General features: G+C 48.9%; 1 protein-coding gene across 1 annotated transcript in view; it reads left to right on the top strand.

Annotated features, from left to right (window-relative positions):
• Positions 1-354: 354 nt before the first annotated feature.
• ATSTE24 (Peptidase family M48 family protein) overlaps positions 355-21,253 on the top strand; it is a 104,015-nt gene continuing 83,116 nt past the window's right edge. Inside the window, exon 1 of the mRNA XM_086489634.1 lies at positions 355-539. Within this exon, the coding sequence (XP_086345760.1) occupies positions 509-539 (31 nt within the window). The 5' untranslated portion in view covers positions 355-508. The remainder of the gene's footprint in view (positions 540-21,253) is intronic.

The raw sequence follows: 21,253 nt of genomic DNA on the forward strand, positions 1-21,253 counted from the left end.
ACATTTCATCAACGTGAAATAAATATTAGCAATTCAAACAACTCACTCATCTATATCTATCTATACTATTATAAAAGGGGGAGGGCTTCCGTCCCCACCCCCCCAACACGTGTTGCGAGCTCCTTGAACCGGCCACCTCCCGCAGCGTCACCTGCAGTTGAGTGCGCTCAAAGAGAGAGAGAGCCGGAGGCTGCTGGAGATATAGTGCTCTTTTTAAACCACTAAAAAAAATGGGTCAAAATTTCCTTTCTTGCTTTTAACCAACCAGGAAAAAAAGAGAAGTGGACTCTATCGCCTTTGCCTTTGGGTAAGCCAAAAAAAGAATAAAATATGTTGTGTACGCCTACTGCACTTCTAAGGTGTTCGCAAAACCTGGAAGCCTAAATGGCAAATGACTAGAGTTCAGCTCATGAATCCAAATTTATATTCAACAGTATCTACGCAGGCGGCTTGCTAGCTCCCCGACTTGCGTCTCGCCTTTCGCGTCAGGTTCGAGAGAGCAGCAGCGATGGCTTTTCCTTACCTTGAGGCTGTTGTTGGTGCGTACTTCCATTTTGTTCTCTTTCGATGGTTCGTTTCACGTGCGCGCGCGAGCGCGCGCGCGCACACACATATCACCCTTAAGCGAGCCTATACGATGGTAGTCATCACCTATGGTAAGTCTTGGGATGACACAAGAGAGGCTGCACCTAATGATCAGAGTCGTGTAAACTTGCCATAGGATGCGTATGTGACCATTCAAAATTGATATAGCATTCATGTAATTTCTTGTACAGTCTAGCACGGTACCTGGCATATTCTCATGATTAATCCAAAGGCCTGTTAACGGACTGCAAACATTTGTTCGTGTTTTTGGCAAAATCATACAAGTATTGGCTCGAGGAAGCCCTCAGCCCTTCGCTTACATGCGTCTGCGTGCATGCGCGTGCACACCCACACACCAAGGTTGATGCTAGCGCTTATGTTGATTTTTTAAAGCAAATTAAATATGAAGGAGTAGCTGATCTTCGTATGCACTGAAGTAAACAAGTGCTACTTTAATTTATAAGATGAAAGTCTTGATGTAACACCAGAGAGGATTGATGCGCTAAGTGCTCCATCTAGCTGCAGCCTGCTAAGCCTCATCTTGTGGTGCGTCGTGATATAACCATGTAATGTTTTCTTATGCGTATTTTGTTATGCGATATAGAGCCATTTACACTTCTGATGGGTGCCATAGATTAAAAATTTACCTCAATTTACCTCATGAATTTTGCATAGTTGGTGCTAAGTTTATTTGTTAATTCATCATACGTGAAAGAGCTATCTAAAAGTGCTTTGCAACTGCTTAAGGCTTTATTGTTGACTGCTTGCTGCAGACACCTAGATTCTTTAGTCTAATGAGACTCGGCCATGTCAATGATGTGAGGAGGGATGGGGAAATGGGTTCATTTACTGACTTAAAAGAGAGTGAGTTGGCATTGAGCTTAAGAGAGATCTTTTTAATCTGTTGTAGTAATTATGATGACCGTTATCATTTTCCCGTGTTGTAGCCTGAGCCATTTGTCAGTTTAGTGGCATGGGTGTGGAAATGAGTTTCGGCTCGGTAGCTCCAATACACCATCTTACAAGCCTCAAGGAATGATGGTTAGATCTTGATATGGACCATGGTTCTTGTATCTAATACCTGAGAAGGTTTTAAACATTTATGGAGTTCTGTCACAAGGCATAAGCATGTTTTTGGTTGTCAGGAAATCTGAAATTAAGTTTAGAGCAGCAACAAACATTTTCGACACGAGTCTTCCATTCATAGTCACATGGAAGTGGGAGTTGGTGATGGAACATGCAAGAATTGTCATCCTTTTGACAACGTACTTTCTACTTTGACATGGAGGAGGGATCGGAATGGTATATGTGTCAAAGTTGATGATGTGGAAGCGCTGAACCAAGGAGAGAGAGAGAGAGAGAGAGAGAGAGAGAGAGAGAGAGAGAGAGAGAGAGAGAGAGAGAGAGAGAGAGAGAGAGAGAGAGAGAGAGAGAGAGAGAGAGGATTTTGCGGTGACGTGGTATCTGTACGGACGCTCTACGTTTCACGATGACAGTCGTACGGAATTCCTTGATTTACGTTGGCAGCCATTAGCGCTAGCTTTTGGATCTTGAAGCTTTTGAGTTTAAAGCTTTTCATGTACTGCCTTTTGAGAAGCCCCTAGGGGCCTTCAAATTGAAACCCAAGGCCACTCTCTGGCTCACTCTGCTGACGAGCAGCAAAGCAGAGAGGACCCTAGGGCCTTGTAACTTTGCTCAAGTTTTAGTATAAGATAAATACCGAAAGGGGTGCAGCTTTGGGGCCAACCTCTCTGGACACGGAACTACGCCGGGCTGTGTCGACTCAAGTAATCTGTGATTAAAGTTTTGAAGTGTTTTTAAGTGATTCTCTTGTGCGTCGTTCCAAATTCTCGACTTGGGGTGTCCAAGTGTGTTACAGATTCCTGGCAACGTGTTTAGCAATCACATCTAGATCCACATCGGACCTCACTTATATCGGATTAACTAATTCTTATTATGATCATGTCCATAGAATTTCAAGACCGAAATGTTGCAGTCATTTCATCCTTCAAACCTGCACTCAAACACAGTCACATAAGTGAGCACAAAAATCATATTCATTTTGGGAATTCTAGTTTCAAAGTTCTTCATTCGGTATGAACATGCAATTCACAAATCACACACTTAGTTCATATTGAACACAGTGTTCCAATCATTCAGTCTAGTCATCTCATCCGTCCAAAAGTCTTGATGCATGTGGATCCGTGTGTAGCCATCTCATCCTCGATTTCACCTGTAATCTGTCTTCCAAAAAACATTAATTTCACACATAAATCGGAGTCATCTTGGTGAATTCCCATTTCAAAGTTCTTCATTCATAAAGTCATAAAGCAGAATATTGTCAGTAAATCAGTATTCCTTCTAGTTTCCCTTCAAGTATTTGTTCTTGTAAGGTGCAGCGGAAGTGAATGTTGAACTTTGCTCAAGGTTCCCTTTACTTACGGAAGGGAGAGCCTTCCGTTCCTTTAGTGAGAGAGTGCAAATGATCACAAACAAAGTGGCAAACAATGTGAATGAAGGTGTTGAGACTGAGAGATAGAGAGAGAAGAATACGACACCAGAATGTTATCAAACCCTCCTTCGAAGGCCCCACTCTCTATGGCGAGAGCGGTCCACTATTGATTGCACAAATCTGTTCGATGCTTTGGACTTGCCGACGATGTCGACGACGATGCGGATGACGACGAGATGGGCTGCAATCTAAAAACGCTAATGGCTGAAATCTGCAAATCTTTATTTGCTGAATTCTGACTCTATATCGGTGACGACGGCGATGACGACGAGGTGACGTCGACACGCCGAAAATGCAGATGCTGAAATCTGCGTTTTCCGGGCTGAATGTGCAAATTGTGGCCGATCTGACCGTGCGGTGAGGATCTGTTGCTGGAAGGTGAGATCTGTGAGGTTTGAGACTTTTACAGCGATGTCTATGTGCTGAAAACTGAAGACGATGATGCTTCTGAGGTCCTGTCGCGACGAATCTGCAAAACGCCGAGGGGTTAGGCTGATCCAAAAACGCTAGGGGCTGATCTGGGTCCTTGTTGCAAAAACATTATGCATTCTGCTGTTCTGCTACTGTCGGATTGATGCAAGTGCAAAATGCTGGGCTGGTTTTGCTCTTGAAGAAAACGCTAGGTAGGTTCTGCTCTTGAAGAAAACGCTAGGCTTGTGCTTGGGGGGGGGGGGTTTCTTGCTTGAGAAGGTGCATTGTCGATGTCAGGTCCCTGCTGCCGCTCCTGCCAGAAAGTGCTAGCGCTAGGTTTCTTATGTACTTGGCTTGCTAAATTGCCCTACCAAGTTTCCCAACAAAGTCACTTATTAATAATAAGTGAAAAATGGCTAAAATAGGGAAAATAGGTCTGTGCACTGTAAAAATGCTCCTGATGGGTCCTAATGGTAATTTGATGATCATGCTGTGTGCAACCAAAGGATATGCATCTAATCTAAGTGTCTGGACATGCACAGTCTGCGAACAGACTCACAAAAGTGCCAGAACACTTCCTAAGCTAGGCTAACTGAACCCCTGTCATGAAGTAGCTGTCATGAAGTAGCTTGTCCACGTACACATAGGGTTAGATGCACGTGACACCCCTCCTTTTCAAAGTGAGGTACTGGTACCGAACTATATGGCGTCGAGGGAGATCGCCAACAGGGTCCGGAATCTTGGAAAGGACTCTTCGCCGGCCCACTGTGATGTAGCCATAAAGGTCATGCGATACTTGAACTTCATAAAGGTCTGCAATGCTTGCTTCTTTGGGTCGCGTCGGAAGCGACACAAAGTTATGTGTGGCTCCTTCAATGCTTCAACTTCGGCTATAGTCGTGGATCTTTCTTATTCAAGAATCTCTGAGGATGAAAATTCTTGAAACCACCTCCAACACAAAAAACATGAACATACCCATTCCATGTAAAGTGACTGGAAAAATTGTAGTCTTCTCTAAAGACTGTGCATGCAATGTAGATGAACAAATAGACTGAGTTCCACACCGTTCATCAAACACATGCAAACAATGGATTCGAAACTTGTCTTTCTGATCTAAATCTATCAACTGTGGCAAATCACAATGGAAATGCCGATGCTTGATGTTCAATCCTTCTTGTGCTCTTTCGGATACTGTGTCGTGCCAAGGAAGAGACATGGAATGTGAATTCCTTGGGTGCAAACATTTCATCTTTTCATGAGTAATCCGTATACATCCGTGCTCATTCATGAGTGAATCGTGTTCATCGTGCAATATGGCATGCCTATGAAAAGGGATCACATAAGGACGATGACTAAAATACAGGAAAGCATCACGAATGAAACATTTGAACAATGCGTGCTGACTAATCATTCGAACACAGAATACTTCCCGTGGGGGTTCTTGGGAACTCGACTCGAGAGCTAAGATCGGTTCTTTGTGATCTATCGAATCTGCAATGAGGTTAGCTTCACTAGACAAAGTATCCACTAAACCATCATCCTTGTGAACAATCACATCTTTATCTTGCAAATCATCATGCTCGTGAATAATCACATCTTGTTCATGCAAATCATCATGCTTATAATCTCGCTTATCATTATCATGCAAATCATGTGTGTTATGCTTTGGAAAAGAAGAGACTGAGAGAGGCTCCTTTTCCGGATTCTTTTCAATCTTCGCCTGCACATTAGAAATGAGAGATGAAGAATGAACAACTTGCTCTCCACGAATGACAATGGGAGAGTCACTTTTGGCATTGAAAGTGAACGTATTGTCCGCCCAATCAAGAGAGGGTTATGCTCACGAAACCATCGAATGCCCAAAAGTATATCACATCTTGAAAGAGGAGAGACTACAAATTTTCTGCGAAAGGACGCTTGTTGAACAGTGAACAAAACATCAAGGCACTAGTGCGTGATGAGAGAGTCCATACTGGGAGAGAAGCTTGACACCTCGAAAGGAGATGCCTTGTGAACCTCCAAGCGGGCTTTCGACAAGAGAGTCACTAATCAAATCATGCATACTGCCTGGGCAACAATATGACAAAACGCTGATCTTTCACATGACCATAACACTTAATGAGAGACTCATCAATGGGAGGATCATGAGAGACTTGGGTCACACTCGTGTTCTCATTTATTGCATTGACAGAGGAAGTGGGTTCTGCGGGTTCTTAGAGTCATTAGATTCAAGTTTAGGACATGTTCTTTTTATGTGACCCTTGATGTGACAATGAAAACAATGACCTTCCTTAGAATAAGTGCTTTGTTCTTCCAACGTGATGTATCCTCCTAAATTGCCTTGTTCTGCCTTTTCATCTAGAGTGAGCTTAGGTTTAGCAATTGTGATAGCTTTACCCTTAGGTTCATTTGGAGAGTTCTTTCTTGAGAGACTATTGGAAAGATTGTTAGAAGAGTTACTGTTCTTACCATTCTTACCGTTCTGAGAAGTCTGAGAGGTACTTGGGGAAGTCTTTTTTCCTTAGGCTTTCCCTTGTTGTGCTTCATCTCCTGTGCGAGAGCAATCGCTACCGCCTTGTTGAGATTGAGTGGGTCGAGGACTTCGACATCAAACTTGATATAGTCGTCCAACCCAAAAATGAAAGCCTCCTTGCGCTCGTCATCTGATTTGCGTAATTGGGTGCCGAGCTGCAAAACACGATTAGAGAAAAACATAACTGGCATACCATTTTGCTTGAGATTGTGCCAATCGTCTTTCAACCGTGCTAGGTACTGCGGTGGCATAAACCGCGCCTTGAGCTTGTCTTGGAAGTGGACCCAATTGAAGGAAAGGGGCGTGCCTTCCTTGGCCTCCTCTAGGTGGTTAAGTGTGCTTCTTGCCATGCGTGGTACCAATTAATGGCATCACCGGCAAGGTACATAGCTGCCGTCAACCTTGCTATTTCCTGTCTTCTTAGTTGTCGGAAAATAAGCATTAAATTGATGCAACCAAGAATGAATAATCGTAGCATCCATCTTACCATCATACTTACTGAACGTGATCTTCTCTGTGACGGGGTTGTTGGAGTCCAAATTTCCGCTTGCGCCACGTGATGAACTACCAACATCTTTGGCCGGCTCGGGTTTCGAAGTGAGAGCCTGTCGGACCAACTCTTGCATGCGTAGGTCTCTATGTACCTCACGCTCTGCCTCCAAGGCCGCTCGTCTGTCTTCGACCGCCAAGCGCGCTTGCTCACGCTCACGCTCCAAGGAAACCTTTCTTTCTTTGCGCGCTTCGCGCTCGCGTTCCAAGGCAACGCGATTCGCTTCTTGTTGTGCCATCATCATGTCCATCATCGACTTGACCAACGCCTCCATAGGATTTGATGCAAACCGTGGCGTAGATGGGGAAGGGGGAGGGTCGGAAAAACCTCCTGGTGGGAAAAATTCTTCTCCACCTTCTTCGTGCTCGTCACCTTCATGCAAAGTATCCATTCTGCTTCGGGTGATGACCATACACTGAGATCTTTGGTTCTTAAGTTCACGAGGAACTTGAGTTCTTGGGTTCTTGAGGTTCTTGAGTTCTTGAGGTTCTTGAGGTTCTTCTTTAGCTTGCAATCTGTGTTAGAAAAGGATCTTCTCTTTACTCGAGCTCTTCTCTTTCCCGCGGGCGCACCCCTTGGCGGCCTTGCGCTCACACCAAGGTTGCTTTTTCCCACCTCACGTCGATTGGCCGGCCGTGAAGTGCACGGTCCGCTCTCAATGAGTGAAAAGAGAAACAAGGGGAGGTTGGACAAGCCCTTCTTTCTTGGGTTTCTTGTTACTCTTCAAAAACACGATTAGGAATCGACACGCCCAAGAGGACTTGGGTTACGTGCGCCACAACAAGCAAAAAAAATTCTGTGGTTCTTGTGGTTTTTTCCTTGAGTGATACAGAACACTACCAAAGCTTTGATACCAATGTAAGGTGCAGCGGAAGTGAATGTTGAACTTTGCTCAAGATGAGTGCTCCGAACTGTGCTCAAGGGTTCCTTTTACTTACGGAAGGGAGAGCCTTCCGTTCCTTTAGTGAGAGAGTGCAAATGATCACAAACAAAGTGGCAAACAGTGTGAATGAAGGTGCTAAGACTGAGAGAGAGAGAGAGAAGAATACGACACCAGAATGTTGTCAAACCCTCCTCCAAAGGCCCCACTCTCTATAACGAAAGCGGTCTACTATTGATTGCACAAATCTCTACAATGCTTTGGACTTGCCGATGATGTCGACGACGATGAGACAGGCTGAAATCTGAAAACGCTAATGGCTGAATCTGCAAATTTTTATTTGCTGAATTCTGACTCTATGTCATTGAAGACGGCGATGACGACGGCACACTAAAAACGCAGATGCTGAAATCTGCGTTTTCCAGGCTGAATTTGCAAAACTATGGTCGATCTGACCTTACGGCGAGGATCTGTTGCGGGAAGGTGAGATCTACGAGGTTTGGGACTTTTACAGCGATGTCTATGTGCTGAAAACTGAAAATGTTGATGCTTCTGAGGCCCTGTCGCGACAAATCTGCAAAACACTGAGGGGTTAGGCTGATCCAAAAACTCTAGGGGCTGATCTGGGTCCTCGTTGCACAAACGTTAGGCATTCTGCTGTTCTGCTATTGCCGGGTTGTTGCAAGTGCAAAACACTGGGCTGGTTCTGCTCTTGAAGAAAACGCTAGGCTTCTGCGGGGGGGGGGGGGGGGGTTTCTTGCTTGACAAGGTGCACTGTGGATGTTAGGTCTTTGCTGCCTCTTCTGCCAGAAAGTGCTAGCGCTAGGTTTCTTATGTACTTGGCTTGCTAATTGCCCTACCCAGTTTCCCAACAGTCACTTATTAATAATAAGTGAAAAATGGCTAAAATAGGGAAAATAGGTTTGTGCACTGTAAAAATGCTCTTGATGGGTCCTAATGGTAATCTGATGATCATGTTGTGTGCAACCAGAGGATATGCATCTAATCTAAGTGTCTGAACATGCACGGTCTACGAACAGACTCACAAAAGTGCCAAAACACTTCCTAAGCTAGGCTAACTGAACCCTTGTCATGAAGTAGCTTGTCCACGTACACATGGGGTTAGATGTGCACGTGACTGTTCTGGAGCGAGTATCTCGTTCCCCTATTCTATTTCAGTCTGTCCGTCGTTCTCATTCTTGTGCCTTTTTGGGGCACCACGCAGATATATGTTCTTGTTCCCCACAGTCGAAGCACTTCCCCGTTTTGAGATATTCGGCTTTCTGTTCCTTTGTCAGTTGGGGACGTGTATCTTTCTTTCCTCTTCTTCTGTCATCATTTATCGAATCTTGTTCAGTCTTGCTAGTGCTCTCTCTCCGCTGTGTACACACCGTCTACGGTGTGACATTGCCTACAGGTTGTTCTTGTGCCCGTACGGTGGACGGTTCGCGCTAGGAGCTTGAGCACGAGGAGATCTATCGCGATAGGATCTAAGATCCATTGGCTGCTCGGTCCTGAGAGGAGGTTTGCTCATGGTTGCAGACAAGTTTATCACGCGATTCACCCTTTTTCGTTGCATCTTTGAGAGACGTGTGTGAAACGATTGATGAAGTACCTGAAATATGTGAATCACCTGAAGAATTACCCGATTCATGAGATTCACTCGAGATGGCGAGAGGCCGTCGACTCTCCTCTCAAGACGGTAAGGAAGTCAAAAGAAAAGCCAAGGACAGAACAATGGAAACTGTACTGGTAGATTGAGTTGGACAAAGCTCTTGAAAAGAAGATGAACTAGTTAAGGAAAGGCTTAAAGCACTCTTCGAAGAAGAGGAAATTAGCAGATTTCTCCGATTATTTGGGCTAGAGACTGACTTTCGAGGTGGTACGTTGTAATCACTTCTGACGAGGGATTGGACGGAAACATAGAGATAACTGCAATCCACACACTTGGTAACAAATTTAGCACTTCAAAACACTTGACTAAAAGAGAGTAGATGACACGACACGGTGGAGTTCCGAGCCAAGACGCACTGGCCCCAAAGACTGGCGCCCCTTTTTGTATTTCTTGGGCTCTTATAAAGAGTACAAGGCAAAGTTACACGGAACAGGAACAGGAACGGGAACGGGGAACGTGAACGTTTCCGGAACGGGCCCCCCAAGAAAAGCGGAACGGGAACGGGGGCCAAAACAGTAAGCTTAAAATATACTTAAATTAGGTTGGATTTAACCTATATGTTAGTAGAGAGCCATACACACCCATTAGACCAAGTAGAATCCTATTTAGGCATGCTTTGCAATGATTCTTCAGTCTTAAGGCTTACACACTATTGCGCATTACACACATCCTTACAAAAGCATCTTGATTCTTCATAGAAAGAACATTAACTCAAAGTTGAATAGAGTCTATACTCCACACAAAAGCTTGGAGCAAAAAGATGATAGATTATAAAGATGGCTTACAAGGCCAGCCAAGGCGCTACAAAAAGACATGTAGAGGCTAGGGTGCTAAATAACACCTGTAAGAGTCACTAGGTGACATGTCAAGACTCAATCACTCATGTGGTAGTGCAATACAAAAAGGGGGCAAAGCCGACGGCCACAAAGGAAACAAATATCAAAAACCAATGAGCAATGAGTCACGACTCATGCTTGATCCTTCTGCGTAGGCTCATCCTCATGCGTAGATCCTCTTGCCTCTCCAAGCACCTCTGCCTCTGCCTCCATCTCCCACTGTAGAAAAGGATCTGTCACTTTGGATGCTGACTTGCAAAGCATTCTTAAGTTTGCACTGAACAAAAACTAGGTCATTTGCTTTCTCCACTCCAAGTCGGTTTCTCCTTCTAGATGCAATGTGGCTATATACACTCCACAATTGCTCTAAACAAGAGAAGCTAACCACTTGGCTGAGAATGCAGACGACAAGTTGCTGAAGATCGGGACCATCTGAACCATTTTCTTGCCACCACAAGACGAAGGAAATCTTGGTGCAATTAATTTTGGGCATCGGTTGTCCCAAATGATCCTCGCAAATCCGTGCAAAATGCAAGTTGATCCTTGATTTTGCGCTGCATGTCATGATCATGGTGAAGCTTCTTTAAGATGGTGTTCCAATGTGTGTTCACCTCCGAATCATGCTCTTGTCCTGCACCTTGGAACTTTGGGTCCAACACAAAAGCTGCACCATGAAGAGGTGAACTATAGGCATTCCACTTGCTATTGCAAAGGTCTTTGATTTCTTCGAGTCTATTTGGGTCCTTCTCAAGATCTTCAAGCGCCTCGACCATGCGGTCCATTGCTTCATAGACCTTGCCAATGCAAGGTTGCATACCATCCATCACTCTTAAGCAAGTGGATCATTGGTTTCACCATTTTGTCAATAGTCTTTAAAGACTCCTAGAACTCAAGATCCTCTAACTTCTCTGTACAAATGATCCCTGCGACTGTACTTGCATGGGAAGTCTCAAGAAACTCTGTACTGAAGAAGAGCTGCCGCACTGCACTTTGATACTCTGCAAAGCGGCTTACCATAAGATAGTTGTAGGCGGGGACAACAGAATCAGCCCCCAGCAGATAGTGTTTCCAACTAGTGAGAGCGTGACTTCAAAACAACTGAACTAATAGAGAAATAAGGCTTGACCCTGCTTGCTGCTCTCTAGCTCGCTACTATTGCCCACCTGCGCACGCCTAGCTTCACCCCCCCCCCCCCCTTCCTCAGCCCGCTGCCTCTCCCCCCCCCCCCCCCCCCTCCACTGCCCCGCTGCCTCTCATCCTACGCCGCCCCCTGCCTGCCCGCGCTGCCTCCAGCCTGCCTGCTGCCGCCCGTTGCCTGCCGCCCCCCCCCCCCCCCCCCCCCCCCCCCCCCCCCCCCCCCCCCCCCCCCGTCACCCCCTCCTGCTGCTGCTGCCAGCCTTCCCCTAAACCCCCCCCCCCCCCCCCCGGGCCTCAGTTTCTCCTCGTCATCTGTTGCAGTTCGGCCTCCTCGGCATTGCTTCGTTTTTGGGGCAGTGTCTCCTGCACTTGATTGCAGCGTCCGCCCGTCGACCTCTTCTTACGACACAGTAGTAGACACAGATGGAGGCTCCAGCTTCACCACAGAGGGACTCGCCAGAAGCCCCCCTCGCCCGACCCCGCTGAGCCCACCATTCGACTTGCTCTATCGCCGACAGAGCAAGCGAGCCTAGCCGCTGAGGTAGAGCGTTTGCAGGCGACTTCGGTCATCTGCAAAATTCTCAGCACCCGTCCTAGCAGAAGAGAGCTGCGAGACCTTCTCCAGGCCCGCCTTCTCGCAGAGGTGGGCAAGATCTTGGATGTCCAGATTCTCGGACGAGGGTACTACCAGATCGAGTTCGAGACCTCTGAGATGGCTTCCAAGGTCATTGCTATGAGTCCACTGGCCATCCGAGCATCACGCGCCCACTTTCGACAGTGGCGACATGGTTTTGACCCGACTTCGGATGTGCTAGTAGAGGAGGCAGACATCCCCATCTCAGTCTGCTTTCCGGGTTTATGGAGGGAGTACCTACCTCTTCTTTCCAGGATTGGCTCCGCCATCGGGACTGTCCTGGAGACACCTCGTACGGCAGCATCAGTAGCTGCCAAGGCGGCTGGCATCCCCTCATTTCGAGTTTTGGTCAGAGATACCCACACGCTCCCGAAGGTGATCCTTCTGTCTCGGGTGAGTGGGGGTTGGTTTAGACAGAGTGTGGAGTACTCGGGCCTCCCGAACCAGTGCTTCATTCGCAGACAGATGGGCCACCTAGCGAAGGCCTGTCCACGGAGGAGGCCACGACCTGCACCTCAGCCTCAGCCCCAGCCTGCCAAGGCTGGGCCGCAGCCACAGCCAGCGGCACAGCGCACAGATTCAGAGCCACCCTCCGAGCCTGGGGCTCCAGTGGAGGAGGGGTGGCAGCAGGCCCGTGGCCGTCGACGCCAGGGGCCCCAGCGACAGCCTGGCACTCAGAGTGGCCCTTAGGTGCCTACTCAGCAGCAGTGGGTTCCCATGGGGAACCGCTTTGGTCCTCTTGAGCAGGAGGAGCCCCCTACGCCAGCCTCCACCTCCGCTTCACCCTCGCCAGCCGCCCCCCCTTCAGAGTTCCCCTCCTCCTCCTCATCCTCCCTCGTCCACTCCCCACCTCGCCCCTCTACCTCTGTCGCCCCACCCCGCTCCTCTTCCCCTCCGCCCCCCCGAGCTCCTTCTCCCCCCCCTCCTACTCCAGTTCCACAGTTGACTCAGGAGACTGGTCCCTCACCGGCGGCTAGGAGATCTCTTGGCAGCGCCTTTGCCACGAGTCGCCTAGCGAGAGAGGATTAGGCCTTCTTGCGGCCCCCTCTGCAGATTCAGACATCTTCCCTTGCAGCTATCCCTCGTGGTCTAACGAGCATTGACCTCCGACGCCGCTGGGATTTCTTCGACTACGAGTTCACTCGCTTTCTCGGCGATTCCGCAGCAGACCACGAGGCAGCCTGCTTCAGGGTCCATGCTTTGTTCCTCGCCGCTAGGGGGACAGAGGCCTTGGTCTCAGCAGTTGGTTTCTCCTTCCCCCTCTGTGGTAGGGCCGAGACAGAGTGGTCCCTCGACTCAGTGGTGGGATGGTTGCATACACAGGTTCTCGAGTTCTCTCACCACATGGGAGAACTTGGAGTTACTGATTTGCTGCAGACTTTGTGGCCACTGGCCAAGTTTGCGGTGACACCCCCTGACTCAGCAGGATGTAGGCACATTGTGGTGTACTTTTTTGCTGATACCTAGTGTTTGCCTTGCTATGTATACATTCATGAGGACTCCTGGACAGAGGAGGTTGCTTTACGCACTGCTTGGGCTTGGGCTAGGCACTCACTGCAGTCTCGCCTATCTAGAGGACGCTCGGATGCGGATTACTCTCCATCCAAGCCAGCCTCGAAGATAGCCCGTCTTGCTGCTGCGGCAGCATCTGTTCTCTCTTGCTCCCCATGAGGATCGTCTCGTGGAACTTGCAGGGACTAGGTGGGCCCCAGTTTCAGCGACAGCGGGACCGATTGCGTCAGGAGCTTCAGCGTTGCCTTGCGGGAGGAGAGATTGATCTCCTTATGCTTCAGGAGCACCATCTGTCTGAGAGCCGCATTCGGCGATGTGGTCAGATTTTACGTGGACGATATGATACCTTTTGGTCAGCTGCTTTTGGACCTGGAGGCATCCAAGGTGGGGTATGTATGACTATTGCGGACTCATTGCAGCAGGCCATTGTGGGCAAAGGGATTATTGTGCCAGGCAGGGCTCAGTGGATTACTATGCAGGTTCAGGGTGGCCTTGTGGGCTTTCTGAACATCTATGCGCCCAATGTGGCGAGTGCTCGTGCAGAGTTTTGGTCACAGATTGTTGAGTCTTTGCCACAGGCTGACCATTGGTGTGTAGGAGGGGACTTCAACATGTTGGAGGATCCTTCTGACAGGATTGGAGGCAGCCATGCTACTGTGCATGGAGTCGAGTTAGCAGCTTGGGAGAGGTTGTGTATGACTTTGAGGGTCTCGGATACATGGCAGCACTCTGGCTTTGTGAGGCCTCCAGCGAGTCTTGCCTTCTCTAGATCGGACCACAGAGTGGGAGGAGTGAATCTATCGTGGATAGATCGCTTCTACACTGACTTGGGGGGATCAGTGGGCATCTTGGCAAGGACATCCTTCTCGGACCATGCACCAGTGATCCTCATAGTGGCAGATAGGCAGAGGAGTGGGAGCACGATGCTTCGCATCCCAGAGCGGGTCTTGTTGGACTCAGCACTCAGAGAGAGGATAGAGGCTCTCTGGACAGAGGGCATGGACAGCCAGGCTCTACCTGCAGACAGAGTGGCCTTAGGCCTAGCTCAGCTTAGCCACTTTTTTCTCCAGGAGTCTCTGGCTCGACGGGCTGCAGCGAGAGAGGAGGAGCAGCGTCTTGGACGAGGCATTGCTTCACTACAGAGGATGCAGGAGCAACATCCAGACAGTCCATGGTTGGAGGAGCAGTTACAGTAGGCTCGACAGGAGCTTGCTTGCACAGAGGAGAGGTGTCATGAGTTTGCCTTTCACCGACAGGCATCTCAGTGGACTCAGGTGGGTGACAGAGTGACAGGTGCTTTTTTTGAGACAGTGGGACCTCGGCACTCGCATACCAAGGTCAATCAGTTGAGGAGACTTGATGGGTCGTTTGTTTGTGAGCGCGAGGATATGCATGCAGTTGCTACTGACTTTTACCGTGAGTTACTGTCGGTTGAGCCCAAGTCAGAGTGGCAGGATGCATGTAGGGAGGAGGTTTGGGCACAGATGCCTTGTCTTGTGACTGAGGAGATGCGCCAGAGGCTAGAGATACCTCTTCAGCTTGAGGAGCTGCACACGGCTCTTAGGGCCCTCCCTCGTGGTAGCTGTCGAGGTGAGGATGGGCTGACTCCTAGCTTCTTCTTGGAGTACTGGGACCTGCTTAGCCCAGATCTTTGTAGTGCCTTTCAGTACATTCTGCACACAGGAGTGATGCCGGATAGCATGAGTGAGGGCTTGATTTACCTCATTCCAAAGGAGGGTGGCTCCTTGGATGAGATTCAACAGTGGCGCCCATCACCATCCTCAACTCAGCCTACAAAATTCTTGCCAAGGCTCTGAGTTTGAGGATTCAGCCACTTTTGGAGAGCCTTATACATGGGACTCAAACAGGTTTTGTCAAGGAACGCAGTATCCTTGACAACATCTTCACTTTCTGGGAGGCTTTTGCCTTGGCACGGCTCCGTGGGGAGGACCTCGTGATTCTTCTTCTCGATTTTGAGAAGGCATACGACAGAGTTGACTGGGACTTTCTAGAGGGCACTCTACGTAGGATGGGCTTCTCAGATGCTTGGATCAGAGGGGTGTCAGCTTTGTACAGACAGGCTCACAGTCAGGTGCTTTTGGCAGGAGGTAGAGGTGAGCGCTTCATGCTCACACGATCGGTCAGACAGGTTGTCCTCTTGCCTCCTTTCTCTTTCTGTTCTATGCGGAGGCGATGAGCAGATTTTTGGTGTCATAGCAGGTTGGTCTGAGGGGCTTAGCACTCCCTATTCGGGGAGATGAGCTTCTGGACGCTGAGTTTGCCGATGACTCAGCCTTGTACTTGGAGGGCCAGGAGGCCAATCTACACAGATTTGAGCAGGCTTTGGAGACCTTCTGTTGTGCATCGGATGCACTGATCAACTCGAGAAAGACAGTGGCTTTCTCGGTTGGCAGTGCTCCTATGCCAGATTGGATGCCAGGAGAGGGTTTTAGGTGGATTCCCCCAGGGACTGCAGTTCGGTACTTGGGTTGTCAGGTTGGTTTGGACTTGTCCCCCGAGCAGCAGATTGCTCCTTTTCTCCTGTCCATCAGGAGAAAGCTGTTACATTGGAGCTCAGCACAACTTTCGTTGGCTGGTAGAGTAGTAGTTGCCAACTAGGTGTTGTTGGCGACTATGTGGTACATCACTTCTTGCTGGATCTTCTCGAGTTCTTGTATCAGCCAGGTAGAGAGGCTGATCAGGAACTTCCTTTGGTCAGGTCTTGACACTCAGATTGCCCGAGCCAAGGTGGCTTGGTCAGTCATCACACTTCCTTGTTCTCAGGGAGGGCTTGGGATCATTGATCCAGCACAGTAGAGCAGAGCCCTTCTTGGGAAGTTCATCGTCAGAGGACTTCTTCCAGGCGAGGAGCCTTGGAAGGAGTTCTTGCTGCAGAGGCTTCGTGCCCTCACTCAGGAGGCCCTCGGCAACCTTCGACCAGATGGATCTTTACAGAGTTGCGCCGAGTTGGTTTGAGCAAGAGACTGGAGGACCGCTTCGCTGTGAGTTTGCTTCGATCTTGGGAGCTCTTACGGCGTGGCCTCGAGCAGAGACAGCCGACGTGCACGGAGGAGCGCCTACGGCAGTCCCTCGTCTGGAACCCCATGGTTAGCACTCAGAGAGGCCACTTGGTTGTGAGTCGGCCTCATGTTTCTTGGGGTCCCATGGCAGCAGGTCCAACGCGCTCTCTAGGTGACTGGCTAGAGTTCACAGGTTTGTCAAAGGAGGTGCAGGGTTTCCAGCTACAGGGGATGAGAGGGGTGCAGAGCATGTGTCAGGACATCTCAGAGTCAGTTCCAGCTGAGTGGCTCACGCCTCTCGAGCCAGTAGCACCCCGGTGGATGGGAGCCTTCACACGATTGGAGGTTCTCATTTCAGTCAGGGCCTGCTCAGAGATTGTCCCAGCCCTGTTCTTCGAGCTTCAGGGTGGGGGACGATTACAGCGAGTTGCAGTAGAGGCCCCGCAGGTAGCAGAGTGCTGTTTCCAGAGGATCCGAATTGTGGGCGTCTGTGGGAGGGCTTGCGTCATAGACCCTGACCCAGCAGCTCTTGAGAGTGGACACTGGAGGCTATGGGCTTGGGAGTGTTGTCCACTGGCATGAGTACAGTGGGATCCTGGTGAGTGGCTATGGAGGGACCCCTTCTCTTCTGCAGACCGTCCAGGAGTCCCCTTCTTTCAGTACACTGTTCGGCTTGGACGTCATATACTTGCAGCACAGAGAGAGGCCCGCCCCGCTGCAGCACGTCATTGGAAGGAGGAGGGCCTCACAATCGAGTTCTTGGTAGCCTTTTGGCAGAGGCTGTGGGACTCCAGACAGCCGAGGCGCGTCACTTTGCTTCAGTGGCTGGTTGCACACAGAGCCACAGCAGTAGGGAGTTGGCTTGTGCATTGTGGTCTCTCGGCCGCATGTGCAGCCTGTGACTAGCTGGTGGAGAGTCAACGTCATTGTCTTTGGGACTGTCCCTCGGCCCAGCAGGTGTGGCTACGAGTTCTTCGGCTGATGCTTGCTCTCTCCACGGCTCGACAGTACACTTGGGGGGCAGCGGCCTGGTCCACACTCACGGGCCCGGCACTTCAGTTTGAGCTATCTTCCACCAGCAGGATGATAGTGATGCAGGGGGGGCGACCTACACTCCAACCTGCTACAAAGCTTACTCCACAGGAGTGGTGCAGTGAGAGAGAGGAGTGTTGGGAGCTCATCAGTGGCCTGACACTTTGGTTCATCTGGCGGGCCCGCTGTTTCCGCATCTATGAGGCTCGCCCTGTGCCACCAGCAGAGACTGTTCGTGACTTTTGGCTAGAGCTGATCCATACTCTCAGAGGACAGCTTGAGGGACTACAGGGTAGCTCCGACCGCATGCGGGAGCGCCGCGAGGCTTTCCTTCCACTCTGGCGCCCTGGGCCTTTCTTCACCATAGTCCAGGGGGTGCTCAGATGGCACTACTGTCCAGCTGTGTGGCTCTTCCCTCCTCTTATCTTGATTTAGCATCATTGTATATATGCTGTTTTTTCATTGGGAGAGTCTCCCCATCATGCTTGTTGTAGCCCTCTCTTGCAGAGGTGGATGTAGCCCTATGGGCATTTTTCATTAACTAATAGAAGGATCTTTTTCTCGGAAAAAAAAAGATAGCTGTAGGCGAAGCGGGTCTCACAATACTTTAGAGGTACTTTGTCCCCCAAATGCTTCAAGAACTCGGCTCGAAGTATGTTGTGGTTGTTGCGCTTAGGCCTTGCCGCATCTTTCTCTTCTTTGTTGGCTTTGATGGCGGCATCCTTGGCTTCAAATACCTTCAACAATTGCTCGTTGACCGCCTTGCATATTGCTACTTGTTGTCCCTCTAGCTTGCGGAGGTGAGCATGGACTTTGGTTATGTTGGATTACCACATAATTTGCACTTCCATGCACATGCACCACGGGACTTTCCCAACACTTGGGAATGACTTCGTTCCTCCATAAAGCTTCATCCTTCTTCTTCTTCGCACCCAAGGGCACACGTTCACTTGATGCGGAAGCTTGGGTCATTAGTGATGAGACTCGAGAGAGGGAGGGAGCTTGGAGAGAGAGAGAGAGAGAGGTGGTCAAACCGTCAATGGAGCCTTGAGCGAAAGAGGGGGAGAGGGAGAGAAAGGGAGAAATGAAGCTTGAGCCTTGAGGCTTAAAGCCTTGAGCACTTATTCCTAAAAGCAATTGCTCTCAAGAGCTAGCGCCAAAACTTGCCAAAATTTGCCAATGCAAAAAGCGGAATTTTGTATAGTAGTGCCACGTCATCAACCAACAATGGAAAACGCGGAAATCTCTACAACAGTGCCACATGGCATGTCAACACGATTTACGAAAATCAGCTCTAGAGTCTAAGCTTTTGACTTTTGGGTTTTAGGCCCCTCGGCTAGTACTCCATAAGTTGGTAGGGGTTAGGATTATTAATCCTAATGACGTGGCACTGGTTTATGGAATTATGATTTTTGTGATTTTAGATTTTGGCAAGTTTTGGTGCTAGCTTTGAGAGCAATTTCTTTTCGGATGAAGTGCTTTTTGACGTGATGCTTTTGGGGGTCTGCTTTTGGCATCCCTTGTACTCCCACGTGCGCGCTTCACTTGTGCCACGTGGACAAGCTTCTTCTACATTCTAGCGTTAGTCATAGTTAGCATAGGACCTAGCCTAGCAATTTGTGAGCCTCTAGCAGGACGTGCATGCCCAGGCAGGTCATAGTTGCATACCCTCTCTTGCACAACACAATAATCGTATAGGCATATAGGCATTTTACTGCATGTGAACCGCCTCTTAAGCCATTTATTATATGACCCTTCAACTTTTATTTTGTCAAGGTCGTGGGGCTGATTTGGCCACTGCTCGACCCAGCATGAAATGCCTATATAGGCAGCCCTAGAGGAGCGCTTGAAGAGCAGAAGAGGCAGGAGGAGGCGAAGTGTCTGCAACACCTCTTCTCAGTAGTACCCAGCAGCCATCAACGTTTTCAGCAAGCCTTGGCGTTTCCCTCAACCTCTTCCACCAGCATTTTTCAGCCCTAAAAGCACCCTGAATTCAGTATCAGCCATTGCAGATCAGCAACATTTTCAGATCAGCCAGCAGCACCAGCGTTTTCAGTTTTTTAGCCATCGCCGTCCTCGGTGGTAGCAGATCAGCCCACAGTTGCCGTCGTCGTCGTCTCAGTACCAAGCATCTCTGGCAGTAGCCATTAGCACCTCAGCAGCACCGTAGCACAAGTACCCCTCATCCTCGTCGTCGCCATCGTCATCGTCGTCGCAATACCCCAACATCTAGCACCCCTTGCATTTTGGCTTTGCTCTTGCCTAGCTCAATGTAGGGATCATTAGGACCTCCGTGTCCTTAGCACACAAGTACCTTCAGGACCCAAAGTACCCTGTAGTACCAAGTACTAGAGTACCCCACGTTACCAAGCGCCAAGTACCCGCAGTACCCAGCACTTAGCCTCTCGAGTCTCAAGTACCAAGCACCCACGGCAGTACCCCGCAACATCTACCGCAGTACCCTTCAATACCTCAGGAGTGCCAAGCATTTACATCAAGTACCCATTAGCATTTCAGTATTTAGCATCATTGTATCAGCATTGTGCAAGAAATAAAGCAAGTACTTGCTCTGGCAACTTGAGGGTGGTTGGGACTTGACATGCCGTGTCGTCTCTCTTTTCTCTCTCTTTGCCTCACTGTCTCCTTCATCGTCTTTAATTTAAATTCTTCTTTCAAGTGAAGTTACGTAACCTTGTGCTTGTGCGAAGTACTAGATGTGTTTGTGTGAAGTACTAGATCCGAGCTAAATCCTTAAACACTTCTTGTACCTGACAATAAGAGCCCAAGGAGAGTCTTGGAGAGAGTTGGACCCTCGGGAGTTGTACTTTTGTGACATAATAATAAAGAAATATCGCAAAGGGCATTGGTCTTTGGGGCCAGTGAGTCTTGGCTTGGAACTCCGCCGTGTCGTGTCGTTTACTCTCTTTTATTCAAGTGTTTTGAAGTGCTAAAGTGTTACCAAGTGTGTAGATTGTAGTTATCTCTGTGTTTCTGTCTGATCCCTCGCCGGAAAGTTTTACAGTGGTATCAGAGCACAGCTTGCTCCCTTGCCCTCTGCAAACCGGAGCATGATCTTATTGACATGGACAGAGCACTAGGAGATCACACTGCCGAGGGAGAAAATCCATCGAGCCTGTCCACTCATGACGACACATGCCCAGTACGTGGTATGACAATTGGTATATCTAGCTAAAAATCAAAAGCAGAGATCGATGGATGACAGGATTGACTTGGAAACTTTGCACAGCTATTTGAGCACAACCTTCTTAGAATTACTCTTCTCTTCCGCATGACCCTTCTCGAATTAACCCAATTATCTCTTCACGACACAACTTTGGAGATGTCTCTCAGTTTCTGGGAGGCATTTTCAAGAATATGGCTTTAGGAGAACGACGGGTATGTGGCTTCTGGAGCACCACTACCACTACCATTGCCACCAACACCTCCACCCTATGTCCCACCACCGCCAACTACAACCTCCTATCAAAGGGGCACCATCACTACTATTATTACTTAGCACCTCCAATGGCAGATTGGGGCCCAAAACCCTTCAAGGATGGTGGTGTTGTAGTTAAATTTTTCACCTTCTTAGGCATCCAAGATTCTCACAGTGCTCTCAAGTTCTTACAACAATTTGACGTCCGTTGCAGTACTGGAAATTGTATAGAAGAATTCAAGTTGCTACGAGTCACCTCTTTTCTCAAAGATAGTGCTTTGACATGGTGGGCTCCGTTAACCAAGAAACCTGACAGTCCGAAGACGTAGCATGATTTCAAACTTGCTTTAGCTCCTTGATAAGACCTTTGAGGTAAATATATTTGCAGCATGGTTTGGCCTCAGAATGTATCCCTCGGACACGCCTCCAACTTACAACCCAAGATTTTGGGAGGCCTCTTTATCAATTTCCACCTTTTGAGACCTCGGGAGGTCGGTTCT

Source organism: Adiantum capillus-veneris, chromosome 2, assembly GCF_014529385.1.
Source record: "Adiantum capillus-veneris isolate H3 chromosome 2, ASM1452938v2, whole genome shotgun sequence".
NCBI lineage: Eukaryota > Viridiplantae > Streptophyta > Polypodiopsida > Polypodiales > Pteridaceae > Adiantum > Adiantum capillus-veneris.